Here is a 27,037-nt window from a genome sequence, read left to right on the forward strand (position 1 = left end):
CTCTAGCTGTCCAGTGGTTAAGACTCTTCACTTCCACTGCAGTGGGAACAGGTTCGATCCCTGTGGAGGCACTAGGATCTCACATGCTGCCCTGGGCAGCCGAAAATAGAGTATCAAAAAAAGAAGTAGGTAAAAATATTGAGGATACCGGGGAAATTGCTGCACAGTGAACCTTTGAAATTTGCTGCTGAGTTCCATCAGAACAGATGAGCCGACTGACAACCCTCCTTTCCCTCTCAGGTAAAAGGAGACACGGGTGAAGAGTCCTAGGAAGATGTGGTCCCACTCCACAGCATTATCGTCTCCCTTTTAAGAAGCAGAGAAACTCACCCCCCATTTCCAATGTTTAATGTACCGAAGTTAGTGCAAGTCACGTGAGCCCCGGGTTGCCCCGCCTTAAAGAGGCGGAGTCTCAGTTTGGAGACCAATAGCAGGAAAAGTCTCCGGAACAGCCCCCAACTCCAGACAGGGATAAGGGGAGGAGCCGGGCGCCCAGCAACTGTTATAGCACTTCCGGACAATAAGCCACTCCCCTCCTCCCCCTTCCCTGTCCGCTTATTTCTCTAGTGCCGGGTGGGCAGAACCAGCGGGTGCTGATTACAGGCCCCGCCGTACTGCTGCTGCTTTCTCCTCGCCTACACCTCCCAGTCTCCCCCCGCTACCCTCGCAGAGTAGCGGGACCGGCCTTGATGTAGGGACACCACCCTCCTGCCTCCGCCTCTCTCCGCGCTAACTCGGGACCCCGGCTCACCGCAGTCCGCTCGCGTCTCCACCCTGCCCGCCGCGCTCTGCTCCGAGCTCATTGTATCCTCCCCATTCCTGGGCTCAGACTCCGAGGCCAAGCTGTGGCGGGAAGATCGGGGACCCCTGTGCACCCCTCCAGCCGGTCCCGCGAATTGGGGCCCCTCCCCCGCCTGCCGTCCTCGCAACAGCGCGGTAGTGGCGAGGGCTCTCTTTCCTCACCACTAAAGCAGAGAGGGCTGACTGGCGGGCAGCAGGGACGAAGCCCCCCACTCCCAGCCGCGAGCCCCCTCCTCCCGTCCCCTTCCTAGGGGAAGGAGAGCCTAAGCCCGAGCGAGCTGAGACAGGAAAAAGCAGCCGTGGACTGCCCAGCCAGCAGATCATTTTTATTATCGAGATTATTATTAAAAGGGGGCGGGGAGCCCAGGATGAGGGGGAGGGGGTTAGAGACGCAGCTATTTTTATTAAACAGATTATTCCTGAAATAATAATACGCGCAAGATGGCTGAAGGTGGCTGTGATGAGAGTGTTGGGGCTCCCCCCCCTTTTTTTTTGATCTAAGGATAAAGCTCTGAGGCGACAGCCGCTGCGGAGACCCTGCCCGGAGTGCCCTCCCCTCAGTTGAGAAGCAGCGGGCGGACAAACGGACCCACAGACGGAGCGACTGGCTCGGGCCCGCCCCGGACGCGTCGCCTGGGCAGCAGCTGGGGGCCGCGGGCGCTCGCCTTTCTGACGACTTCTTCCAATTCTAATCTTTTTTTATTTTTTGGAAAGAACCAGGGTGGGTGGAGCAGAGGTGGAGAGAAATCGGGACTTGGCATTTTCTCCCCTGTCTTCTAATCTGAGGGAGGCCAACAGCCCTCCCCTTAAAAATCCCACCAAAAAAAAAAAAAAAAAAAAGAGCGAGCGATAGAAAGAACGCTGCAGGACCCTCCAGCGAGCGCGCTCGGACCCCCGGCCGCCACTGCGGCGGCTGCCGGGAGCTCAAGATGGCTGGACGCTGAGAGAGGCAGCCCGGCCCGGCTGGCTCGGCCCGGCTCCGCCGCCGCGGGCTGGCTCCGACCGCAGCCCCGAAGACCGGAGCAGAGGCCGAGAAGAAAAGAAAGTGGGGGGGAGGAGGGGGGCCGGGGTGGCGAAGGGGGAGGGCCGGGCCGGGGCGGGGGGGGGAGGGGAAGGCCGGGAGCCGAGCCTCCTGTTCATTAGCAGTTGAGAAAAATTCCTTTCTAGTTTGATCAATCCTTGTTTTCCTCGGCAGAGCCGGGGCGCCCGCCCAGCGCGGAGACGGAGAGCGGGGTCTTTCCGCGGCGGGGGCGCCCGGCGCCAGGCCTCGAGGGAGCGCAGAAGTAGAGACGAGGGGGTCAGGCCGGAGCTCCGCCGGGGCTTCTCCTCCCTCCCTTACTGGTTGGCTTTTTTTTTTTTTTTTCCACTTCTCTCCCTCCCCCTTCCGTTTCTATTTGTGAAGGGAGGAGGAAGGCAGAGGCGGGCTGCTGTCTCTGGCCGGGGACTGGAATTTCATCTGAATGACTGCCCCTGCGCTCACGCAGCGCCCCGGAGTCGGCCCGCCTGCGCCCCGCAGCCCGCACCCGCAGACCGCGGGCCAGCCGGTAGGCGCCCACGCCGCGGCCCGGGGACCGGCTCGCCTCGCCCGCCCGGTCCGGATCTAGCAGTCCTTGGCCGGGCCGCACTCGCTTCCCCGGCCTCTCAGACCCCGGACGAGGCGAGGGAGGCGCGGCGCCGGCGAGCCAGGAGAGAGCCACCATTGCCGCCGCCGTCTCTGGAGGAAGTGTGCGGCTCCCGGGCTCTGTCTGCCTTGGGGCGCGCCCCAATGTCAGCCGCGGGCCGGAGTGCGGGCCGCCGGCCGCCGCAGCCCTAGCCGCGCCGACCGGGAGGCGGCCTCTTATATGGAATTTAGACCCCGGCGCTCCCCTCCAGGGCTGGTGCCCCGGCCGCGGCCCTGGCGCAGTCCGCCGGCTCCCGCTAGGCGCTCGGGAGGAGGAGGAGGAGACGCAGCCGGCTGCGCGCGCTGCGTGAGGACCGAGGCTCACTCCTCCGGGGGGGCGGGCGCGCGGAAGGCGCTGGTGAACTGAGCGACTGTCGGGACCGCTCGGGGCTCGGTGGCCCTCCCGCGGCACCGGACGGACCCCCCAGGTCGGGGAGTTGGGGAGACCTGCCCGGGCCCCCTGCCCGCCGCCGCCATGGCGGAGAATTGGAAGAACTGCTTTGAGGAGGAGCTCATCTGCCCGATCTGCCTGCACGTCTTCGTGGAGCCGGTGCAGCTGCCGTGCAAACACAACTTCTGTCGGGGCTGCATCGGCGAGGCGTGGGCCAAGGACAGCGGCCTGGTGCGCTGCCCGGAGTGCAACCAGGCCTACAACCAGAAGCCGGGCCTGGAGAAGAACCTGAAGCTCACCAACATCGTGGAGAAGTTCAACGCCCTGCACGTGGAGAAGCCGCCGGCGGCGCTGCATTGCGTGTTCTGCCGCCGCGGCCCCCCGCTGCCCGCGCAGAAGGTCTGCCTGCGCTGCGAGGCGCCCTGCTGCCAGTCCCACGTGCAGACGCACCTGCAGCAGCCCTCCACCGCCCGCGGGCACCTCCTGGTGGAGGCGGACGACGTGCGGGCCTGGAGCTGCCCGCAGCACAACGCCTACCGCCTTTACCACTGCGAAGCCGAGCAGGTGGCCGTGTGCCAGTACTGCTGCTACTACAGCGGTGCGCATCAGGGACACTCGGTGTGCGACGTGGAGATCCGGAGGAATGAGATCCGGGCAAGTACCCTACACACACACACACTCACACACTCCCCTCCTTCCAGGCAGCCTGGGACCACCCTTCCGGACAGGCTGACTCTTGTGACATCAGCCCAGAGGCCCCTTTCCAAACTCCTACTCTGGAAGTTTGGAGGCAAGGTCCTGGGAAGAAGGGTCCCCAATCGCTACTTGATATATTCCTGCACCTGTGCTCATAGGGTCCATCTTGTGAATCACTTATAGAAATGAGGTGTGGGGCTGTCAGGGGTAGAGTTTGGCTGTTGCTTTTCTGTTTTGCGCGCAGCTCCCTGGCCCGGCAGTTGTTTCCGTAGGCCCTAGGGGAAGTCACTAAAGGCAGTGACCCAGGTCCTGCTTCTCCAGCTGCTGTTTATGTAATGAGTGTCCTGGTGCCGCTGCTGTGGCTGACATGATCCATGATGCTGGCATACCAATGAGGAAGTAAACAAAAGCAGCCATGTTAGTTTCAAGCCCTATTGGAAACACATTGGGGGGGTGGAGGGGGAGCTTCCGGAGGGAGAACAGAGCCCCTGGCCAAGGCCTGGGCAGCCAACGGCATCACCAGGACAGCATCTCGGCTATTGGGATTATTCCCCATGACCCCCTCTCCATGTGTGGGAATCTCTGCCCACGGTGTGCCTGTGTGTGTTGCACGCGTCCGCATGAACACACCTTAAAGTATGTCTTCATCACCCTGAACCCTTTTCTCCCAGCCCAGCCCTCTATCACAGCCCTCCCACATTTGGGGAGGGGAAGTGGAAGACGGAAAAAGAATCCTGTGGGTTTAAGGTTGAGCCGCCTTGCAATCTGGTTTCAGGCAGCTGGCTCCCCTGGGCTGCCGGCTGGGTGATTATGGAACCGCATCCCCTCCCATTGTATACACCCTGCAGCAGCGGCCAATGTCAAAACCGCCTTCCCCCTCAGGCCTCTGGGTCTGGCCTGGCTGTGGAGCTGGACTGAAGCAATACTTCCGTCCCCTTCAGTGGAGGGGGCTCCTCCTAGGTTCCTCCCTGGTCCCCTGGCTTTCAGGGTTGAGTCATACCAGAAGGAAGGGGTTGGCCTGGGACTGTCTGAGCCATCTCAGAAGCCCCAGCTTGGGGCCTGGGTGTGATATCATGGGGGTGAGACTGGGAGTGTTGCTGGGTGGGGACCCCTGGAGGCTAGTCGAGGCCAGTGGGAGCTTGGGTATGAGGAAGCTCTGAACAGGGCACAGTTGGAGATGGGGGCTGTTTCCTGTGAGGGGGACCAGTCAGAATGAGTCACTGTTTAGCAATTAACAAACATACACATACAACTAACAAAAGGCAGGAGGGCTGCCACAGGCTGAGGGCAGGGATAACAAATAAAATTTGCTGTATAATTAGTTTCCAATTGGATGGGCTAGTTCTGGGGTTTTGTGCCAGGGCAGGGCCTCTCGATTCTTAAAGGAAGTGTGTGTGTGACGGGGGAGGATGGAGAGAAGAGCCACCCCCTCACACACATCAGGACTGGAAAAGGCAGAGGCCTAGGGGAGGATATGAGCCCCTTAGTGTACTCCACCCCCCACCCAGGGCAGGCAGAGCCCAGACTGTCCCTAGTATTGAGAAGCTGTTAATAAAGATAGAAGGGCTGGGAAGGAGGCTGGGAAAAGTGCAGAGAAAGAAAAGCTGCCCAGTTCTCTGTCCTGGGTTTGACAGTGGAAAATGAAAGGAGGGGAAAGGTGGAGATGTGGCTGAAAGGCAGAGAAAGGGACAAAAACCAGGGTGATGAGTGAGCGTGTAGTGTGCACCCACGGCTTTCCCCTTAGTTGTGTCAGAGTGCTCAGGTGTCTTTCATTTCAGTGAGGGAGAAAACACCGTTGTGCCTGATTTGGTAGTAGGAGGGTGTCTGTAGATGTGGGTTCGTGTTTTCGAGTGTCTTTGAGACTGTCTGCTTTGCCCTCGAAGGTACCTGGCACACATACACAGTGCACCCTGGAGTTCCCACCAGCAGGTCCTTGAGCGCATGGAAAGGCCTGAACTTTGTTAGCAGCTCCATGTGCGTCTGTGTGTGTGTGTGTTCGTTCCCGTGCCTGCCTTGGGCAGGCGCAGAAGTAGTGGGTTGCATCACAGCCAGATGTGCAGTTCTGTGTGCTCAGCATCTGTGCCCCGCAGCCTGAGTCTCATTCCTTCCCAGGCTTCCCTACCCCAAGCCCTCCAGATCCTCTCTGGTGTCAGGGCACTGGCGTTGGAAGCCCTGCAGTGGTCTCAGCTCCATGCCACTGCCACTCGGTGTGAGCTGGACTTACTGAAAAGGAGGGCCTCACCCTCATGGGAGGGGGTAAGCCGCAGAGAATCTGAATGGAAGAACCCATTGCGCTCCATCCTCACTAGGCCAGCCAGGGGGAGGGGCCTTTTCCTGGCCTCTTTTCCCTTGTGGGAGGGAGGCTGTCTTAAAGGGCCCCTGCTGGTGCCATGGATGAAGGCAACAGAATTCTCCCAGATACAGGAGCAGATGCATGGAAACCTGGATCACACCTTAAGATACAGACAGCTCCACTTCTTGTGCTTCCTCTTCTGTCATCCCAGAGAAGGGGTAGGGGCTGCTGAAATGCCCTATTGGCTAGAAACAGGAAACCCTGATCAATCTCCCCCAGTGGTCCTCTGCCTCATAGTCAAAGCACCCACCTGGTTCAGGGAGCCAAGCAGAGCTTCCACCTAGCAGGGGGTCTCAAAGGCAGGCCTTTGAAATCCTTGCCCCACTCTGCCCTTGTGAAGCCAGTGTGCAGGCCGTGTTGCCCTGAAGCCTGGATGCCCACTGGGTAGACCCTAGAGTCCATGCTCCCGAGACACCTCCCCAGTGTGTTTGCGGCTATGGAAGGCTGAGGACCCAAGATTGGGGCATCCAGGTTGTCAAACCCTCTTCAGCCCCCAGGTTTAGGGATTCATGTGAGCAAACTTGGGACTGGTTTGAGCTGAGAGCACCTTTATCTTAAAACCTTCCTCAACATAGAAAGAAGACTCAAGATAAGGCCTAGATGTGTCTGTAAATGGTTACGCAGGGCGTGTGTGTATGTGTGTGTGTGTGTGTGTGTGTGTGTTCGGGTCATAGTTGTGCCTCTGTGTCATTCCTAGTCCCCCAGACTGAGGTTGGAAATGTTCCCAGGACTCTGTACCTTGAGTTCTCAAAGGTTTAGAGTTGAGAAGAGGTTTTTCTCTGGGGGCAGGATCCCACTTCTTGGGCCATTTTGGGGTTCGCAGCTGTTCCCATTGCTGCTGGCCAGAGGGGTTGCCCTGGGACCCGGGAGGGGACCCTAGGTCTCTCCCTCATGTGTCTGTCACCAGGCAGGCTCTGGGGGAGAGGGTTGCCCTGGCCCAACTAGAGCCCAGCTGTGGCTGCAGCCTGCCTCAGGCAGTATAAACCCCACTGCTCCCTGCCGCCCTCCACCGACCATAATCCTCAGGTCTTAGGTGGGGTGGGAGCTAGGATGGGGAGGCTGTGTGTGAGTGTGTGTGTGACGTGTGAGGGTCAGGTAACTGCTCCTTTACCATCCTGAAGGATCGGGAAGTGGGGCAGGGCTTGGCCTTCCTCCCTGGGCCCCAGGCGGAGAGGAAGGAACCTGAGGCGGAGGCCCATTCCCCCACCTCCACCCCAGGATCCTGCTGATACAGCCGGGCACCTGTCATGCACGCGCTGTTGATTACTCTGCCTCCCCCAGCTCTGGGTGCCTGTGCATCCATCTCCACAGATGTGCGTGTGTAACTGGTGTGTCTGGGTGTGCATCTCATGTGGAACTACTGTTTTGTATCTCACGTGTATATCTCCGAGAAGGTGCAGTGTGAATGATTGACTTAATCACAGAGTTGTCTTGTGTCTGACTGTGGGGCTGGGAAGATCCATGTGTGTGTTACTGGCGAGGGCTAGGGGTGCCCTGCTTGCTGTATACCTGTGCGTGGAAGTTGAGTGTGCACACATGTCTATCAGTGATGGCATTAGTGTGTGTGTGACTGCCTGCCTGTGTGGTTGGTTGGTAGGTGTGAGTCTTGTGTAACTTTCTCAGCTGGTGGGGATGTTGGAGTGGAGAGGGGAGGGGACGCATCTTTGGGTGAGCTTGTTGTCCGAGGTGGGTATTGGAGGAGGAAGCCCAGATGGATCCTGCCATGCTGTGTTGGGGGCAATCAGGGTGGTCGTAGGAAGAAGGGGAGACTGGCTGGGGCCCCAGCCCCGGCCTGAGCAGGCAGGCCTGGCTGGCCGTATCCCGGGTTCTGGGAAAGCCTTCCTTCCCGGCTGGCCTGGCATTCAAACTCAGACAAAAGGGGGCTTTCTCTCTCGCCTCTTTGTTCTGCTGCCCCAGAGCGCTGCTCTCTGCATGGCAAAAGCTAATTCCACTTTGCAGCTGGGAAACCCTCTCTGGGTCTGCCGAGGCTTGCCTCCGAGGTGCGGCCTTTCTCCTTGCCCTGGCTCCTGCCCCGTAGCCACTTCACTCTGGGTCTGTGGTTGTCTGCAGCCTAGGGGTTCACACAGTAGCCCCAAGCAGGGACTGAGGCCCGGGAAGGGATGACCAGGGCAGGCAGAAGCTGCTCTGAGGCCAGGCGGGAGTGCTGTGGCCCAAGGAGAGGGGAGGCTCCTGGGACTAGGGCTGATGCGGGAGAGTGGGGGGCGGCTTTGGCAGCTGGGGAGGAGGTTAGGAGGGGGTCACTCTGCGCAGGGGCTGCCTCCAGAGCGGGAGCTGGCATGGGGGTCATGTGAGCAGAAAGACATGCTCTGGCCGCCCAGCACCCTTTTCTCACCTCCAGCCCTGGCCTCCTCTAAAAAACCAGGGGCCTGGCTCCTGGGGCCCTGTTCCCTCCTGACTGCTTTTCTTCAAGGTTGACTTGAGGACTTTATTATTATCATTTATTAACTTTTATACAGCCTAGAGTTTCTATGGCCTTACCTGTCTGCCCAGTCTAGTCTGGCACCAGAAATGCCAGCTGGGCCTGGCCAGTCAGTCTCCAGAAGGCTGGGAAGCTTTCCCAGGGCAGGAATGTGAGGGGCTCATGATGGATCCCTCTCCAAGCTGGGGTTGGGCATCAGAGAGAGCAGCTCCAGGCAGTCTAGAACATTAGGCGACAGGTATGAGGGTCTTGGAAGTGTGGGAATAGTGAGCCCCCAAGTCTTCCTGATACTTTCGGCCTCACAGGCCCAGGAGCAGACTGGCAGGTCTTAAGTACTCAGGGAAGGAACAGGGGTGGGAGTGGGGCTGGGCCCACAGTGCCCCTCCTTCTGCAGGAGGTGTGGTCCCTTGAGTGCGGCTAGTCTAGACCATGGTTCTCTCCATCCTGCTTCTGCACCCTTGAGGCGTGCCACGGTCCAGGTGGCCTGCTTCGTGCTGGGAGCAGTTTGTGGAGTGTGTGTCCCACTGCTTCCTGCAATAAGAGGCAGTCAAGCTGGGAAGTCTCTCACCTGTGGGTTTTTCCCAGGTAGGAAATGGAGCCTCAACTCTCAGTAATTTCCGGGAGGCTGAGATGGAAAGGAGGCTGCTGGTAGAGGAAGGGGTCCTTGCTTCATCTGCTCTCCATCTTCTAGCTTCTTAGCAACCTGATTCAGTCATTTGGGGGGGTCGAGGGGCAGCAAGCGGATTGCCCTTCTCCCCACCATCACTCCTAACCCCAGTTTTCCATTGTCTGAGACAGCAGTATTCCCCCAGCCTGCTGTTCCCCCAGGTGTTGACTGTGGCAGGAGTAAGATCACCTAGCCCCGAGGGAGAGTGATTTCTGCAAGGGGGAGCTGGACAAGGTAGGCCCCCTTCCCAGGCCAAGGGTGGCTCCTACCCTCTGACAGATTCCTTCCTATCCCCGGCCTCTCCCTTCCCCCTGTAATGGAGACAGAAGGCCGATGGCCTCTGGGCTGGGCTTGGGCTGATGAAACCCAGCCACCTGCTAGGGAATGTGCCCACTTGGCTGGGCTGGGCTCTGTCCCAGAGGGCTCGGGGCAGGCAGGAATTAGGACTTGGATCTGGAGGTCAAGGGAGGACAACCTCAGGGTCCTAGGGTGACAGTGCTCCCAGGAGAGGATGTGGGAAAAGCCCAGAAGAAGGAAGGGGCTGAGTCCCACCCCCTGGGACAAGACCTAAAGTGCCTCCCTGGGCTGAGGGGGGTTTCAGAGGGGTGGGGTGGGGGCCTCCCACTGGTCTGCAGGATGGGAGTGAACAGGCCCACTCCAGGGCTCTGAGGGAAAGGGGGCTGGGATCCCATCTGGGGCTGCCTCTCTCCTGCCCCTCATCTGGGACTCGGCCCCAGGTGTACCCCTACTCTGATACTGATGGGTTTGGCGGTGCACAGATGTGTGGGGGTGGGTGAAGCCTGGGCTCTCAGATGTCCTGGACACTGGGAAGGCCTGGAGCCTCAGAGGCATCTGGGTTGGGGGACTGTCCTCCCAAGTGTGGGGATGAGGCAGCCACCAGGCAGAAATTTGTTGCAGGGAGGTACAAAGGTCTAAAGTCCTTTGGTATTCTGGCCACCTCACCTTCACGCAGGCCTCCCTCTGTTGTCTGGGGCCTTCAGGAGGCCCTGCCCCCACCGTGCAGGGGTGTGTGTGAGACAGCGTGCCCGAGGCGGCCTCAGGGCCCAGTGGGCGGTGTGTGCTGGTGTGTGCCCTGCAGGTGGATACATGTCGTTGGGCCGTACTCTGGGGGCTGCCTGCCCTCTTCACGTCACTGGGGGCACTTTCTACTTCCCTTCGCAGTTGAGACCCAAGGACCTTCCCAGTTGAGACCCAAGGAAGGACGTGTGACTACCTCCATTCTTGCTCCCAGCCAGCTGTGTTTCTAGACAGGCTCTGACTCCCAGGCTGGCAGCAGATCCCTGTGCGCATTGGGCTGGGGTGAGGGGCCTGCTGGAAGGATGAGGTGCTGGAGCGGGAGCAGGGCTGAATCCGTGTCATGAGGTGCTGTCCTGGGTCACTGAAAGGTCAAGTTGTTGGAGGGCGCGGTGCAGTGTCCCGGACTTTGCCAGCTCAGAATCTGAATGCCTCCTCCTGGCCCCAGAGATTTGGTTTTCTGTTTCCAGGGTTGCCACCAACACAAAACAGGGTCGCTGAACTCTCTTGCTGGCCTTGGTTTCCCCATATGTAAAAGGGGTTGGGGTAAAAGGGAGGGATTGCTGGTAGCTTGTCTTGAGGAAGCCACCTGAATGTGAATAGGAGTGAGGGTCACGGGGTCAAACTTGAGGGGCACTTTGAGGTGTACACAGAGGAAGAAAAAGAACCACTTCTTGTGGAGTGGACACTTACTGTGAGCTAGGGTCTGTGTGATCTGTTTTGCAAGTCTTGTTTTGTGCACAAAACTCATGGGTTTATTCAGCAAACAACGTTATGCATCTGTAGGGTGCTGGGGTCCTGGGGTCTCAACTGGGAAGGGAAGTAGAAAAATACAGCAGCAAAGCCCTGTTTTCAAGAAGCCTTGAGTTTTGTTTGGAGATCAGAGTGCAGTTTGTCAGACAGACTATAGAACACTGTTGTCATAGCTTTTCCTGTGACGTGGCCACGATTTGTGTCTGTAGTGTCCAGTATAGTAGCCACTAGCTACATGGAGCTGTTGAGCACTTGAACTGAGGGTGGTACACATGAAAAACTGGTGCTTAGTGTATTTGACTTTTAATTAACTTAAAGTGAAATAGCCACATTGTGACTAGTGGCTACCATATTGGACCCCACAGCTGTAGGAGGAGAGAATGTGACAGCCCCACCATACAGCCAGGACAGGGAGAGACCTTCAGAGCCTCTGAGCAGGGGCCATGGAGAGGAGCGGAGCCTTAAGTTGGGCCTTGAAGGATAGACGGGGGATGGGAGAAGGCACCGTGGGCTACAGAAAGGCATCAGTAGGCTGCAGGGAGCTCAAATGTGCAGTGTCAGGGACAAGATACCAGCCCACCTGACTGGGAGAAGCAGGTTGTAAGAGCCTACGGTGTTTGGAAGGAGGGGTCATTGAGGGTTCTTGGGCAGGAAACAGATCCTGTTTCAAGAGGTGTGTCTGGTAAGGGAGGATAACAAAGTGGTTGGAACAGCCAGGATGAGCAGCCCTGGGAGGAAAGGGGTTGTGGAGTCAGATTAAGGGCTGAGAAGAGCAGCATGGTCCAGACCCTTCCAGCAAACTGGCCTCAGGTCTTCGGAGAGCCAGAGTCTCCTCTCCCTCCAGGTCCAACTAGCAAGAACTTCAGAGGCCCAGCTCTCAGTGTCAGGCGCAAGCCAGGGGTCAGCTGGCTGGCTTGATGTCCCGCAAGTGTAAGGCAAGCATAAGATCAGATCTCTGGGCTGGGCCAGAGGACTTGTGAGATCCAGAAAGGCTGTGTGAAGCTCTGCACCATTTCTAAGATGGTGCTCCCCAGAGAGAGGCCCCATGACTTGGATAAGAACAGACCCTACTGCATGGTCATTTAGGTTTGTATTCCAGCTCTGACACTTACTAGCTGTGTGACTTCGGAGGAACTACTTAACCTTTCTGGTTTCCTCTTCTCTGAAATGTGGATAATAATAGTATTTATCTCATAGCATTACTGGAATGATTAGATAATTCTATACAGGAAAAGTGCTTAGAATGGAGGCTGGCCTGACCCTGCCCTCAGAAAGCTCATGGTTTAGATATGTATGGGAAGCTATTCCCGGTTCTCTGTTCTGGGGACAGGCTGGCCAGGCACTTGTCACCAGGGCCCTGGGATTGCATGAGGGCCAGAAGGGATTGGGTGGCCGAAGTTTTAGATCATCTGGGTCAAAGGATCAATAGGATGAGTTTGTTCTGTACAGGGAAGGATGGTGTTCACCCATCTTAGCCCCCTCTGATGCCCTTCCCCCTACTGTCTCTGCAGAAGATGCTGATGAAGCAGCAGGACCGACTGGAGGAGCGAGAGCAGGATATTGAGGACCAGCTGTACAAACTTGAGTCAGACAAACGCCTGGTGGAGGTAGCCAAGCCCACGCCCATGGTATAGGGTGGGGATGGTTTGGGTACAAGGCCTGGGGCTAGTTCCTTGCTTGGGCTCGGACCTGTTGCATGGTCAGCTCTATATGCCAGAATCCCTTGCTCAGTCATTCAATGACTTGTCGGTGGATGAGCCCCCAACTGGTGCCAGGGTTGCTGTACTACCAGTTCAGGATTCCAGGTCTGACCTTGCCCGCGGGAAACCCTAGGCAGCCTGGGGGTTTGGGGTCCCAGACTCCCCTATCCAGGATGGGAGTCAGGCACGAGTGGCAGCCAGAGCCACCCCTACTCACCAGTCCCCCCACCCTTGCAGGAGAAGGTGAGCCAGCTGAAGGAGGAGGTGCGACTGCAGTATGAGAAGCTGCACCAGCTGCTGGACGAGGACCTGCGGCAGACAGTGGAGGTCCTGGACAAGGCCCAGGCCAAATTCTGCAGCGAGAACGCAGCGCAGGCGCTGCATCTCGGGGAGCGCATGCAGGAGGCCAAGAAGCTCCTGGGCTCCCTACAGCTACTCTTCGACAAGACAGAGGACGTCAGCTTCATGAAGGTGGGCTGGGCCCAGGGCTGGCTGGCGGGACCCAGGGGGACATTTCTAAGTTGGAGTCCACGTGCTTTGCTCCCCAGCTGGCTCCCCCACCACAGGGGTTTGCAGCCAGCTTGCATGGATTCAGAACCTCCCCACCACCCCCGTTCTTCCTAGCTTTATGACCTTGGCAAGTCATATACATTCCCTAGGCCTCAGCTCCCTCACTTATAAAATAGTGTTGATAATGTTTTTGTTCAGTCACTCAGTCGTGTCCAGTTCTTTGCGACCCCATGGACTGCAGAGGCCAGGCTTCCCTGTCCTTTACCATCTCCCAGAGCTTGCTCAAACTCATGTCTGTTGAATCAGTGATCGCCATCCAACCATCTCGTCCTCTGTCATCCCTGTCTCCTCCTGCTTTCAGTCTTTCCCAGCATCAGGGTCTTTTCCATACAGATCTATTATCTGTTATCCATAATTCCAGATTTTTAAAAATCTCTGAAAACCGAAAGAGAAAAGTTCAGGCAACTCATTTAACGGCAAACATTTGACCTGAACTAATGTTGGCAATTTATGGTATTTATTGGTCTTACTTGGTACAAATGTTGAAACGTTGCTGTAGAAACATTGATGTGTTAGATTATGGTGTCCTCCGTAATCACATATTACGATACAGGCATCACATGTCCCTTCCAAAATCCAAAAAATTCCATAATCCGAAACATATGCTGCCCCAAAGATTCTGGATAAAATATTGAGTGCCTGCAGAGCCTTCTTCTTGGTAGTTGTTTAGATAAGATGCTGGATGTCTGGAAAGCACTCATCGTGTTGTCTGTCACACAGCAAGAGCTCAGTCTTCTGAAAACAGAGGCACCCCACCCTCTGCCCCTGAACACTCTGGCCAGCCTCAAAAGTGTCAGCCCTGCACGGGGAGAGAGAGAATGGGGCAGCTTCCATCTTCTCCTCTCCCATGCTGCCTTTCCCACTGACACCCTTTTCTCTCCCCCTAGAACACCAAGTCTGTGAAAATCCTAATGGACAGGTGAGCAGATGGCCGCTGGCCCTCAGGGGAACACATGTCGGGGAGGGCAGGAAGGGGCAGGCCCACCGCGGGGAGGTAGGGCGGGCTTACGCGTGATACCTCCTCACAGCAGACGCCCCGTCCACTGCCCCCAGGACCCAGACCTGCACAGGCAGCAGCCTCTCTCCCCCTAAGATTGGCCACCTGAACTCCAAGCTCTTCCTGAACGAGGTGGCCAAGAAGGAGAAACAGCTGCGGAAGATGCTAGAAGGTGAGTGTGAGATCCTCAATCAAAGGAAGAGAAAACTTTGCATGCATGCTCAGTTGCTTCAGTTGTGTCTGATACTTTGCAAGCCCATGGACTGTAGCTGGCCAGCCTCCTCTGTCCATAAGATTCTCCAGGCAAGGCTACTGGATTGGGTTGCCATGCCGTCCTCCAGGGGATCTTCCCAACCTGGGGATCAAGCCTGTGTCTCCTGCATTGCAGGAGGATTCTTTACCCACTGAGCCACTTGGGAAGGCCGAGGGAACCATCTGGGCAAGGGTAAATGCCAGAGCCTTCCCTCTGAGCGGTAGCCTGGCCTGTCATAAGCCTTGCCTCATATCCTGGCTCTGCCACTTCCAGCTGTGGGACCTTGGGCAGGCCATAGTACTTCCCTGAGCCTTGGCTTATTCAGCTGTAAAATAGAAATGGAGTAGCCAGCATCAAGACGATGTGTGATGTACTGTGCTTGGCCCCATAGACAGAAAAGTTCCCCGGGGAGAGGAGGCTGGGGTGGCCTGGGATGGGGCTTTAGCGACTTTTGCCCAAACTTTCCACAGGCCCCTTCAGCACACCGGTGCCCTTCCTGCAGAGCGTCCCCCTGTATCCTTGTGGCGTGAGCAGCTCTGGGGCAGAAAAGCGCAAGCACTCGACGGCCTTCCCTGAGGCCAGTTTCCTAGAGACATCGTCGGGCCCTGTGGGCGGCCAGTATGGGGCAGCGGGCACAGCCAGCGGCGAGGGCCAGTCAGGGCAGCCCCTGGGGCCCTGCAGCTCCACGCAGCACTTGGTGGCCCTGCCGGGCGGCGCCCAACCAGTGCACTCGAGTCCGGTGTTCCCCCCATCGCAGTATCCCAACGGCTCCGCCGCTCAGCAGCCCATGCTCCCCCAGTATGGCGGCCGCAAGATTCTCGTCTGTTCTGTGGACAACTGTTACTGTTCTTCCGTGGCCAACCACGGCGGCCACCAGCCCTACCCCCGCTCCGGCCACTTCCCCTGGACAGTGCCCTCGCAGGAGTACTCACACCCGCTCCCGCCCACCCCCTCCGTCCCCCAGTCCCTTCCTGGCCTGGCAGTCAGAGACTGGCTCGATGCCTCCCAGCAGCCTGGCCACCAAGATTTCTACAGGGTGTATGGGCAGCCGTCCACCAAACACTACGTGACGAGCTAACGCCACGCGGGCGGTGAGCACCGGGGAATCTGCCCCCTCAGCCCCCGGTGGCTTGGGGATGATGCATCCAGAGACCTGCCCCTCTACCTTCCTGTCCTCCCTCCCTCTCTCCTTCATTTCCCCAAGTCTTTTCCTTTTGGATTTTGTTTTGTTTAGGGCTTGTTTTGATTTTTTTTTTTTAATGAATCTCCTGGACGCGGAGGTGACAGTGGGAGCTGGCCTGGGCCGGGGCTGCAGGTGGCCCCGGAGTTGGGAAAGCGTCTACCTCAAGGCGCTGAGCTCTCTCTCGCTCTCTGTCTCACCTTTTTCCCTCCCCTCCTTCCCCTTCCCACCCCTTGGCTGGAAGGAGCCTCAGCTTCCTTTACAGCCTTGAGGGGAGGGGCAGTTTCCAACTCTCCTCACCCAGCCCTGGGAGGAAGGCCCAGGTGCCCACTGGCCTGCTTCTCCTGTTGGTTTTCTTTTGGGCAGTTTGATCACTGACTGAATAAGGAATGACCTGTAGATTATGGGGCTTTTTTTTTTTTTTTTTTTTAAACGAAGAATGATTTTTCCTGCTTCCTTCTCACCATCCTCCCAGACGGAGTTCAAAGGCCACTTCTCAAGCAGCTTTCGGCACCTTCAGCCTCAGAATGGAATCTTAAAGACAGGAACCCCATGTCCAGGAAAGGGGAAAAGGAACTTTGCCAATGATAGTGACCACAGCAAAAGCAAATAATAATAATATTAATAATAATAAAGAGAAATAAAAGAAATAATAAAATAAGAAACCATAGCACAGCCCTTGTCGAGGTCAGCGGGAGAGGAGGGGCTGCCCAGAGTTGGGTCCTTGCCTGGGTTTTGACACAGCAACTTCCTGTAGTGAGCACTTTGTATGAATCGTGGACTTCCTGTTCTCAAGGCGCAGGTATTTATTCTGTAATCTGTCTAGAGCACACACCGAAATCCAACCTTCTAATAAACATAATGGCGCAGTCCCACTCCCTGCCTCGCCTCTTACCCCCAACTCCCCCAGGCCTGGGGTCTTCAGGCGTTGGTGTGAGGAGGGGCCCCCTCTAGGGACGGAAGCCCCGGCCTTGATTCTCTTCTGGGTTTAGGCTGTTCCAGGCCTGTGAATGTCAGTTCGTCAGCCACTAACTATATCTACTCTCGGCCTTGGGTTCATTTGACAAATATTTGCTGAGGGCCTCCTAGGCCCAGCCTCCCTGCTGCATGGGCCCCGGCATCTCTTTGAGTTGCTGCCAACATGCTCTTAGCAAGGACAGACAAAGGAAAAAATACCTTTCTATGAGTCTTGCAAAGTTTACCTCCTTCACTCCACAAATATTTATTAAAGTACATGCTAAGCGCCAGGCACTGTGTAGGGCTAAGGGCACAGAGCTACAGCAGTCTCTATCTTGGAATTTAGTCTAATGGAGCCTCAGCCCCCATTGATGCGATAAGGGTGGGGGGCACTTGGCTCCATTCTTCCTTTGGTGGCTTAAGCTCTGGCCCCTGCCCCTTCCTCCAGTGAGCATGGAAGAAGAGAAGGCAGGAAAACGCTGGGAAGCATGGAGGTTGGGTGGCAAGGTGAAAAAGACATCCTACCCTCATCCCTTTTGGCAGAGCTTCTCAAAGTCCAGTGTGTCGGGAGCTTGTTAAAAAGAGCTGATTCCTGGGGCCCTACATGGACTCAGTGGGAGTCACTGAGGGCAACCTGCTTTTGTGTGTGTGTGTGTGTGTGTGTGTTTTTGCCAAGGCATGGTTGACCTTAGTTCCCTGACCAGGAATCAAACCGAGCAGGCATTGAACTCTGCCCTCGGCAGTGGAAGCACAGAACCCTAACCAGACCATCAGGGGATTCCCAAGAATTGCATTTTTCACTTCCTGGTAATTCTGACACATCCTGGGGTTTGAGAAGTGCTGCCATGAGGGACTGGCCAGGGACCTGCTTGTCAGACCTGTGGGTACAGTGGAAGGATGGGCAGAGCACACCAAGCCCTCTTGGGGAAGGAGCCAGGTTGAGGGTGGGTGGGGGCTAGTTTTTTAAAAAATCTTTTTAATTGAAGGATAATTGCTTTACAATATTGGGGGGCTGATCTTTTTAAAAGCTCTCTGGTTTGTTGCCTAACACTTTGCATAGATCTGCATATGTGTAAAGTAGAAGGGGCAACCTTTCCTGGGTGCCTAGTTCTCTTTCCCCTTGTCTGGGTGGAATCAGGGCCTGAACGCCTCCCACCCCAGAAGGGCTAGGGCAAGATAGGGAGCTATGGGTAAGTCCTTTGCCAGGGGTCCAAACTTCACCAACAGCTAGTCACCCCTCTTCTCAGGAAAAGGATGCAAGTTGGAGGGTATTGTCAGTCCCTGTCCCCCAGCCAGTAGGGCTAGCCAGACCAAAGTCTTGGTCTTGTTAAGTTCCTGCATCCTCCAATCCTATGGGGTAGAAAATGACTTCAGTCTGCAGTGAGTGGACCTTGATCACCGCTCCCCCTTCCCCACTTTGGCAAGGAGCCAGGCCAGGAGTTCAGGATGACAACAGCTGGCCTGCGCCCTTCTCTTCTGCACCTGTTTGGGACTATTGAGGGGAGGCAGATGGCTGGAGCACAGTGCTCCTCCAACCCAGGGTGGAAGGATGCCTGGGGGCAGGTGCTGCTGGACAGATAGACATTTAACTCTACTCACATCTGCTCCCGTCTCATGTCGCTTTCTCTTGCTTTCTCCGGTTGTCAGGAACCCTGGGACATTTTCTGTGCCAGGAGTTGGGAGCCAAGACGGAAAGCTGCCCGATTTCTTTCCCACTTGGCCTAGTTTTGGTTTAGCGGATGGAAGAGGTTCTTTCTCCATGTACATCAATGAGAGTGGGATATGGAGGAGAGACTCGGGTGGGAGTGGGAGGGTCTTGAACCCCACCAGGCCCCACTTCTGAAAGCCCACCACAGCAAACAGACACCCAGGCACAGAGGCTGTAGGCAGCCACGCAGCTAACTGTGTAGTATGGCCAGGGGTGCCTGGGCAGCCAGGGAAGCCTGGAGAGGCTGACCCCATCCAGCTGTCCCCAGCTACCCAGCTGTCCCTGGCTCTGTCCGAGCAGCTGTCACCCACCTCCCAAAAGTGTCAGAGGAGGGGCAGAGGAGGCCTGGAGAGCTGGAGCTGCCCCAGGAACAGGGGCCGGCGGGAGGAAGTGTGGGAGCCTTTCTCACCCTGCACACTCGAGACACCCCCACCCCCGCACCCACAGGCACGCCCTGTGCCTCCCTCCGCGAAGCGCTGTCAGAGATACGGGCTCTGCCCCCCAGGCAGTGTCTTACCGCCCTCCCCAGGGAGGCCATCGCTCCTCCCCTTTCCGGGCAGGGCAGGGCAGGGTGTCAGGAGCGGAGCGCTTCTCCCCCACCCCACTGAGGGCTCCTGTGGGCCAGATGTGCGGAGCCCGCGGAGGCGACCGCCGGGGGGTTTCCTCCGCCCGCCACCCCCGCGGGCCCGGGCTCTTTCATGTCGCCCTCCCCGGTCCCAGCCCCGGAGCTGAGCAGCTGCGCCCCGCTCTCCGCCCCCAGCCTCTCTCCCAGCTGTCTTTGGGGTGGGGCCGGGCAGCTGGGGAACAGCTGCAAGGCGTGGGGTGGGGGTGGGGGGGTTCGAGTGCCCTCCCGCGACAGCCGGAAACAGTCTCCTTGCCCAGGCCGGGTGCAGGGGGAGGGTGAGGCCTGGGGGATTCTCGGCCCTTGCGCCTCTTCCCCACCCCCTGCCCCGCCCCCAGCGCATCTGGCCCGGCCTGCCGAGAGCCCGGCAGACCCCAGATCAAAGCCCCCTCCGGGCTTCAAAGGGCACCCTCGGGGGTGCACCCTGAATGGGGAGGCCGCTGAGTCAGTGCACCAGGGCCCTCTCTGGAGGCTGAGACCCTGAGTTCTAACCTCCTGTCTGGGTTCTTCTAGGCCCTGTTCGCATACACCCACTCCACCATGCCCTTTCCTCAGACTCCTTCATCTGCTCCCATATGAGGGTGGGGGAGAACCGGAGAACACTTTCAGGATCAGACCTGGCCCCCTGGGGGATTTCCTACCCCATCCCATCTCTGCTTTCTGTAGATTGGGTGTGTGGTGCTGGGAGGTCTAGGAGATGCCCTTCCCCAGCCTAGTGCTCTAGGCCTACAAGCAAAGGGTGCCGTGGGGTAAAGGGAGGAAGAAAAACGATTCCTGGATATCCCTGGACAGACCCACCACACTTTACCCCTCTTCTATAGCGAGATTCTCCCTGTAGGCTTTTGGAAAACTCTTCCTTGGAGGGGCTTTAGCGACAGTGGTCTCTAGAACCTAGGATCTTGGTACTGATTCTAGAACTCTCTGAATCCAGTTTTTTTCAGTTAAAGAGGCAAGGAAGGAAATAGAGGACACTCTTTGGTTGCTCCCTCTCTTTACTCTGCCAAAGTGCTGGGGCTAAGATTCTAGAAACTTCATTAGAGGCTGCAAGGAATGGGAAACAGATCAGTAATAGGAGGCAGAGGCAGCTGGGGCTGGGGACTTCTGGTGAGAGGTGAGAAGCCCCCATGAAAGGGCCTGGCCTTCAGGATACCAGCTTTTTTCTCCAGCATCTGTCTTCCTCCAACACTCTGTGCCATCCACCTGCACTCCAAAGTCTTTCTTCCTTTCCAGCGTAGGATGTATTCACTCTCTGCTTGAATTCCTCCAGTGACAGAGAACTCACAACCTCGAGACACCCCTTGCATTATGAAAGCTCTTAACAAAGAACAAACACATCTGGTGGGTAGAGCTTTGGCCTCTACCGCATTCTCCAGTGTATGAGAATCACATCCCCTGAGGGAGAGAGGCCTTTACAAGCCCAGGGCTTCTTCCCTAAAATTCCCTGTCCCTGGCATTTATGATGCCAGGACTTGCCAATGGACTTCTGCACTGGGAGGCTGGATGTTTCCTCCACAGGCGACCAGTTTTCCTTAATTGCTATGTGGTTAATTCCTCTCAACTGCAGCAAACTGGGTTATTTATGACGTCTCCTTGCACTTAGATCTTCAATAATTGGGTCTTTTTTGAGAGAGAACCCATCTGCTCAGTGCCATACATTATTTCTCTTGGTTTACATTGAGGCAAGAAGAGGGTGATGTGTGGGGTGGGGTGCAGGGTAGTTTGCAACAGCCTGTAGAATGTGGTCTAGAGGTGGTATAGGCAACATCTCAGAATTGCAGATAAGAAGTGGAATGAGGGAGCAGGCTTCCAAGAACCATGCCGTAATTAAGGGCAGTGTAGACTTCTAGCCCACTTGAAAAAAAATGGCAGTGAGTCACTTGACATATGCGTGTCCTGCCTGCCTGGCTGTGAGTTGGATATTGTCCTCAGACACTCTCCATGTGTGTGCCTGCTGCAGGGTACTGAGCAAATGGGCAGCTCATGGCCTAATGCATAGGGACTCTCCCTCCACACCAAATGCCATCCCTACCAGCTGCAGTTCCCTGAGCTCCACCCGTCAGGTCATAGGCTTAGAGTCAGTCCTCCAGCAGCGCATGTGGTTCCGTGCCCCGGTAACTGCTGTTCTCTCTGCCTGGATTGCCTGTCCAGCCTCAGAGTCTCATCTTCTCTGTGCATTCCTCCCCACCTCTCCAGAGGGTATATGAAGAATAATGAAAGATGTGTGTGAGATGCCAAGATGGGGCTGGTGTAGGCCTCTTTCTAGCATTGATAGTTATCATGATGTTCAAGTTCCTTTGGGCCAACCACACTCCCATGCACTTAGCGCTGTCACTTGGTATTCTAACTCATTGTGATTTACGTGTCAGGTTAGAGGCTGCATAGCTTGTGTGTCCAAGTAGCCTGTGTGTCCCTGGAGGACGTGAAATATTAGTCATCTTTGACTTTTCAGAGCCCAAGAAACAGTGCCTGTTTCATTCATTCACTCATTCATTTATTCAACTAATAATTATTGCTGTCCTTCTAATATTGGCCTCTATTCCAATGCTGGGGATACACTGGTGAATGGAATACACAAACTCCACTCTCTTGGAGCTAATAACTTAGTGGGAAAGAGCTGACAAACAAGAAGTCAGTAAAGGGACTTCCCTGGTGGTCCAGTGGCTAAGACTCTATGCTCCCAGTGCAGGGGGTCTGGCTTCAATCCCTGGTTGGGGAACTGGATCCTGCATGCTGCAACTAAGTGTTCACATGCCACAACTAAAGATCCAGTGTGCCTCAACTAAGACCTGGAGCAGCCAAATGAATAAATAAATAAATATTTTTTAAAAAGAAATCAACAACTGTGAGTTGGTGATAAGTACCAAGAAGGAAAGTAAAGCAGGGACAGGGCTTGTCAGTAGGAGTAAAGAGCTATGGTAATTCTTATATATGTAGGTGGTTGGGGAAGGCTTTGCTGAGAAGGTGACATTGAGTGGAGATCTTAAGAATGTGAGGAGGCAAGATCTGGGGATATTTGGAGCAAAAGAGTCCCAGGTGGAGGGAACAACCACAAAGGCTAAAAGCAGAAGATGCTCAGAAAGAGCAAGGAGTGGCTGGAAAGGTGGGTGAGGGGCAGAGCAGGGAGTGATGAGGTCAGAAAGGCATGAGTGAACGGGGGCGGTGGGGGGCGGGTAGGAGGGGGCCAGGACATGAAGCACTGTAGGTGCGCTGCCTCCACTCAAAAGATATCTGCTGAATGAATGAATGATGGATGAATGAATGAACACCGAATGCCTGGGCTGTTGGGGCTCTGAATGTTTCCCAAGGGAGCCCTGTGGGCTAGAGGCTGCCAGGCCTTCGTCCTGGGGAGGCGGGACTTGAATTGTGCCCTAAAGGAGGGGTGAGCAAAACACAGAAGAGAGGACAGACATCCCCGAGAGGAGGTCTCTACGAACACAGGTGGGGAGATGAATCCCTGTCAGGGGGCAGCAAGGATTGCTCATCTGGAGCTCAGGGTGTGTGTGAGACCCCGTGATTGACAGGTCGATAAAAAAAGATTTGAGGTCAGACCAGAGGGGACTTGAACGATAGGATAAAGCTTGACCTTGCATGTCTCAGAGCAGCGGGGCCTCCGCAGGCATCTGAACAGAGGAACTGAATGTTAGAACAATGGCTCTTCTGAGCACTAAGGGGTGAGCGGCCAAGCAGTGGGGACAAGGGGGCCAACTAGGAGGCAGTGGGAGGTCCAAAGGAGCAAGGAGGTTGCTGGGGGAGGGGGGGTGGCGCAGTCAGGGTGCAGGTTGCCTCAGCCCAAGGAGCAGGAAGGTCTGTGGCTGGACCTCTGGGTCCCGTTGCTCAGGCTGAGAGATGGAAGCCGGGGTCAGGCCCTGCTCCTTCCCTCCCAGCCAGTCGTGGGCCCCAGAGTCAGCAGAAAACCCCGGCCCTGGGGAGGAGGCGGGGGCGCAGAGCCAGAAGCTGCTGAGGGAGCACTGGCAGCAAGATGCCATTGTACGTCCGCAATCAAGATACTTCAGAGGAAATCAAAAGCACCAACTGGGGAAATGATGTGTGCACGCTCTCGCTTTCTCTCTCTCTCAAGCACACACACAAACTTCTGCCTCCAAAATGGGTCAAGTGAAGGCTGTGGGCGTGGGCTGGAGAGGGAGGGCTGGCAGGAGAGGAGGCCCAGGGCCCCGAGCAGCCTGGGCGCTCGTGCCCACTCACCCTCCTGGCATCGGGGCTGGCAGCAGCTGCGGGGTGGGGTGGGACGTGAGGATAAATATACACCTCCCCATGCATATGGATAATGCACACAGCTGCCCTGCCTGCTTTGCGCTCATTAGGACCAACTGTTTCAGGAGCGGTGGCAGGCGGGTGGGAGGGGGTGATGTGCCCATTCACAGGCTGGGGGTAGGGGGGCTGCTTGCAGCTGTGCAGACACCTCCCCCCTGCCTGGATCAGCATCCCAGCCCCTGAATTGCCCCGTCCTCCCTCTTTTCCTTCCTCCCAACCTGCTGCTCTCCAGATCTGAGGGTATCAGGGTGGGAAGGGGGCCTGGGGAGTGAGTCAGGAGGAAATCCAGGCTGCACCCCCACCAGAGCTGGGGGAGTTGAGGGGATGGTTGGATTGTACGGTAATCTCTGGCCACAGGATGGGCTGCTGCTTGCAAACCCAAGCTCCTTATCTATTTCTCTCCCAATTCCATCTGTAGCTTCCAGGCAGGAAAACTGCTTCGACCCTGTCATCTGGAAGCTCCGGGGAAGCCTCAGATCATATTCGAAAGCCCAGACCAGGCTTGCTCTGTGGCCCCAGACAGAATCAGAGGGGCTTGGGAGTGATGGTGTGATGGCACAGGCTTCTGCCTTCTCGGCAGCAAGGGAGGCTGGTGGGCTCCAGTTCACCGGAGCAGGTCGTCCAGGAGAGACTGGGGACTGCATTGGCGATGTGAGTGTTAAGAGCCTGGTCCAGGGAGAGGTCTGGCTGGTGTAATAAGTATGACTGACCCCGGCTGAGGGGCCCTCAGCCAGTGCCAAGACTTGCACCCTGGTGGGGTCAGGGGGGCATCCTTTCCCAAATGGGTGTGCGGAAGCCACGTGCCAGCCTTGCCCAGTCTTAGGAACTTGCATTCCCATTCTGTTAACAAGGCAAAGAAAGGGGCAGGCAGCGTCTGTGTGTGACTCTGCCGTCGGCCCTTTCTCTTGCCCTCCAGTGATCTAAGTGGGCTCCAGGGACGTCTACCACTTTGCTGCAGCCCGTCTCTCCTCCTTTGGGGCCAGGGCACTCAGTGAGGGCTGCAGAGCCCTGGGGAAGAATCGAGGTCCAAAGGGTCACAGCCTCCCCAGCCTTTTTCCTTTGTTGTCAGGGCGGGGCCTGGCCACCGCCTGCCCCCTCTGCTGGTGGCCTTCAGAGCAGCAGCCACCTCTGGGCTCTGTGAAGTTTCCTGTGAATCTTAAAGAGGTGGGTGGCAAAGTGAGAGAAAGAGACGTAGGCCTCGGCCTGGTTTCCTGGAGCCCCACTCCCCACTGTTCTCAGCTCCTGTGTTTAGTCAAGAAGGTGCCCTGGAGAAAAATGGTCTTTCTATTTAAAGGGAACCCCAGCTAAACCATTTCCTAGCTGTGTGTTTCTAGGCCAGTGACTTAAGCTCTGAGAGCCTTGGTTTCCTCAACTGGAAGAGAAGGGTCGGAATGGTTACCCTGTGGGGCTACAGAAGGATCCAGTCAGTGAATGACTAACAGGAGGAGTCGTTTGCTGATCTAAATGGTAGTTCTGCCCTCAACCCTTGCAGGTCTCAGCTTCAGGTACCCACCTGAGTTCTCCTGCAAACCTTGCCCCTCCTTGACTCAGCTTGCTCTCTGCCTTTCTGTCATTAATATTTCATTTCTTTACTGAAGGTTTTTTGTCCCTGGGACACTGCTATTCACCCTGGGAAAAGAAACCTCTCCCTGCTCCTTTGTGCCGGAGTCCTCAGCTCCTTTTCTGAGTTCAGAAGCCAAAAGGGGAAAAGGTTTCATGAGACGGGCTTGGGGCCCAGCAGTCAAACAAGCCCAGGTGAAAACATGACCCTGCCCCATTCTCCTGGTGTGATCTTGAGCAACTGAATCCAATTCTCTGAGCCCTAGCCTCAAACTGAGTGATAACACCTACAGTTATTAATGTTGTTGCAAGGATTAAATGAATGATAACAGCCAAGTGCCTGGTACAAGTGGATGCCCTGGTCTGACCCTGCAGGGGCCTGGTTGTTGGCTGTATCACCACATGCTCGTGTCTGTCTGGTTCTGGATACACACACACACACACACGCACGCATGCACGGACATGACACAGGACACAGTGCTGGACCAGCAGATTCACTGCAGGGAACAGGAGCTCTCTTCCCCTCCTCCCTGCCCGGCTCCCATGCTGCAGCTTCTCCGTGTTCTGCAGTGTTGGAAAAGGAAATTACTGAACAGATTGCAATTAAGGGGGAGGTGGGGGGGAGAGAGAGACAGAGGCCCTGAAATGCAGCTTGACTGAGCGCTAAACTGTGTTTTTGCCCAGAGCCAATCAGGAGCCGCTGACAAGAGCCTGTTCCCACTTACAAATCTAATTGCAGGAGGTGGGGCTGGGGTGGCCCAGGGAGCCCTCTGGAGAGAGGAGGGGGCTGCCAGCACCTCTGGGAAGGCTGCTGGCCCTCGAAACACATGGAGGGCCGTGTGGGAGGGCAGAGGTTGTTGGAGGCCTGGGAAAGCCTAGACTCCAGAATTTTTGCCTGTTATTATAATAGCTACCAATGATTTAGTACCTACTCTGCACCAGACATTCATAACTTCATTTAGTTTCTTGGAGACTCAACAAGGTAGGTGATTACCTCATGTTACAGGAAGAAACTGAGGTACAGTGTTCCTACTATGTGCTAGCTATTGCCTTCTATCTACATCTATTGCCATTATATATCTTTTCAATCTCCCTGCCACTCTTGTCCCATTTCACAGATGAAGAGGCAGGACTCCAAGAAAGGAAGCAACTTGCCTAAGATCACAGAGCTGATTTATGGATGCGCAAGGATAGATTTTTGGGTCTGAGTCCCAGGGAACACAAATTTAATTGTATCTCACTGTCGCTGTATTGAGCAGGGCATTCTGGGTAGAATTGTCAGATTTAGCAAAACAACACAAACACAACTGGGATGGCCAGTTAAATGTGAATTTCAGGTAAACAGTGACTTTTTTTATGAGTATTATGTCTCAGATAGATGTACTTATATTCAAAATGATTCTTTATTTGCAATTCAAGTTTAACTGAGTGTCCTGCCATTTGTCTGGCAACACTAGACTTTCTCTCTCTTCCTGCCTCCAGCTCCCCTCTATTCTGCCAACAGCTTGCCTTTAAAGGCCAGCCCTTGGGACCAGCCAGGCTGGTATGTCTCTAGGCTGCTGAAGTGAGGCTGCCGGAGGGGAAGACAAGCTCTTCTCCAGAGGGCAGAGCTCTGGACGGGAGCCCACTCTGCCTCCTACTGTGTGGCTTTGGGCAAGTCTCCTCCCTTCTCTGAACCCTGTCTAAAAGGAAATAGTACTAGGTAATTGCCAGTATCCTTGCAGCCCCAATTTTCCTAATTTCTCCCTTTTTTCTGTCTGTGCAAAGGATGGTACCAAAACAAAATAACTGTGCTGCTGTGGGGACAGAGGACAACAACAGTTGGGACAGGGGACCCCCCCCCCCTCCCCGCTTCCCTACCCACCCACCCCCACGCCCTCGCCAGCAGCACTGATCAGAGAAGACCCCTGGTGTGGACTTGGAAGGCTGGGGGCTGAGACAATGAGCCATTATTGTGTTATTGTCTTTGTCCTGGGGGGGCGGTGGCAGCTTACCGCTGCCTTCAGACCTGGGTTCCCGGCTCACTGGCACCGATGACTCTGTGATCTTGGGCAAATGCCTTAACCCAGGCCAGCGCCTCATTTTCCTTAGCTGTAAAGTGAGATTAACACTGCCCCATGACATCGATGAAGGGTCTGCTTTGTGAGAAGGGCTTAATAAAGGGTTATGTTTATTGGTGGTGGTGGTGTTCATGTCACACCCTCCTGCAGAAAGCACCTTGAGAGATGCTGACCTCTGAAAGGACGAGCTCACTGCAGCCCTCTCCCCTCTCTAGCAAAGGACACGACGCTTTCCAGGCTGCCTTCGTTTCAGCTAAATTTTATTTGTCGGATTTTTGACAGACGTCTAAATTATACATTGAATTTTCCACATGAACAAATACCATGTCCCTTCCTTTGATTATCATTTTCAAAAGATACTA

The 27,037-nt window shown here is 55.9% G+C and overlaps 1 protein-coding gene across 1 annotated transcript; it reads left to right on the forward strand.

Moving 5' to 3' along the window:
- Positions 1 to 2,936: 2,936 nt before the first annotated feature.
- On the forward strand, positions 2,937 to 16,371 carry TRIM8 (tripartite motif containing 8). Its single transcript, XM_045164135.1, has 6 exons — positions 2,937 to 3,506; positions 12,308 to 12,403; positions 12,734 to 12,967; positions 13,954 to 13,985; positions 14,120 to 14,235; positions 14,787 to 16,371. Exons 1-6 carry the CDS (start codon positions 2,937 to 2,939, stop codon positions 15,392 to 15,394), a joined length of 1,656 nt encoding a protein of 551 aa, XP_045020070.1. The 3' UTR covers positions 15,395 to 16,371.
- The last annotated feature ends 10,666 nt before the right edge of the window (positions 16,372 to 27,037 follow it).

The sequence above is a fragment of the Bubalus bubalis genome, chromosome 23 (genome assembly GCF_019923935.1).
Source record: "Bubalus bubalis isolate 160015118507 breed Murrah chromosome 23, NDDB_SH_1, whole genome shotgun sequence".
In the NCBI taxonomy this organism is placed as follows: Eukaryota; Metazoa; Chordata; class Mammalia; order Artiodactyla; family Bovidae; genus Bubalus; species Bubalus bubalis.

Bases quoted from the DNA above. Each gene is read 5' to 3' on its own strand.
- TRIM8 (XM_045164135.1), top strand. From the start codon at position 2,937: ATGGCGGAGAATTGGAAGAACTGCTTTGAGGAGGAGCTCATCTGCCCG. The intron at 3,507-12,307 runs GCAAGTACCCTA...CTGTCTCTGCAG, and splicing joins TCCGGAGGAATGAGATCCGG to AAGATGCTGATGAAGCAGCA. The intron at 13,986-14,119 runs GTGAGCAGATGG...CACTGCCCCCAG, and splicing joins GTGAAAATCCTAATGGACAG to GACCCAGACCTGCACAGGCA.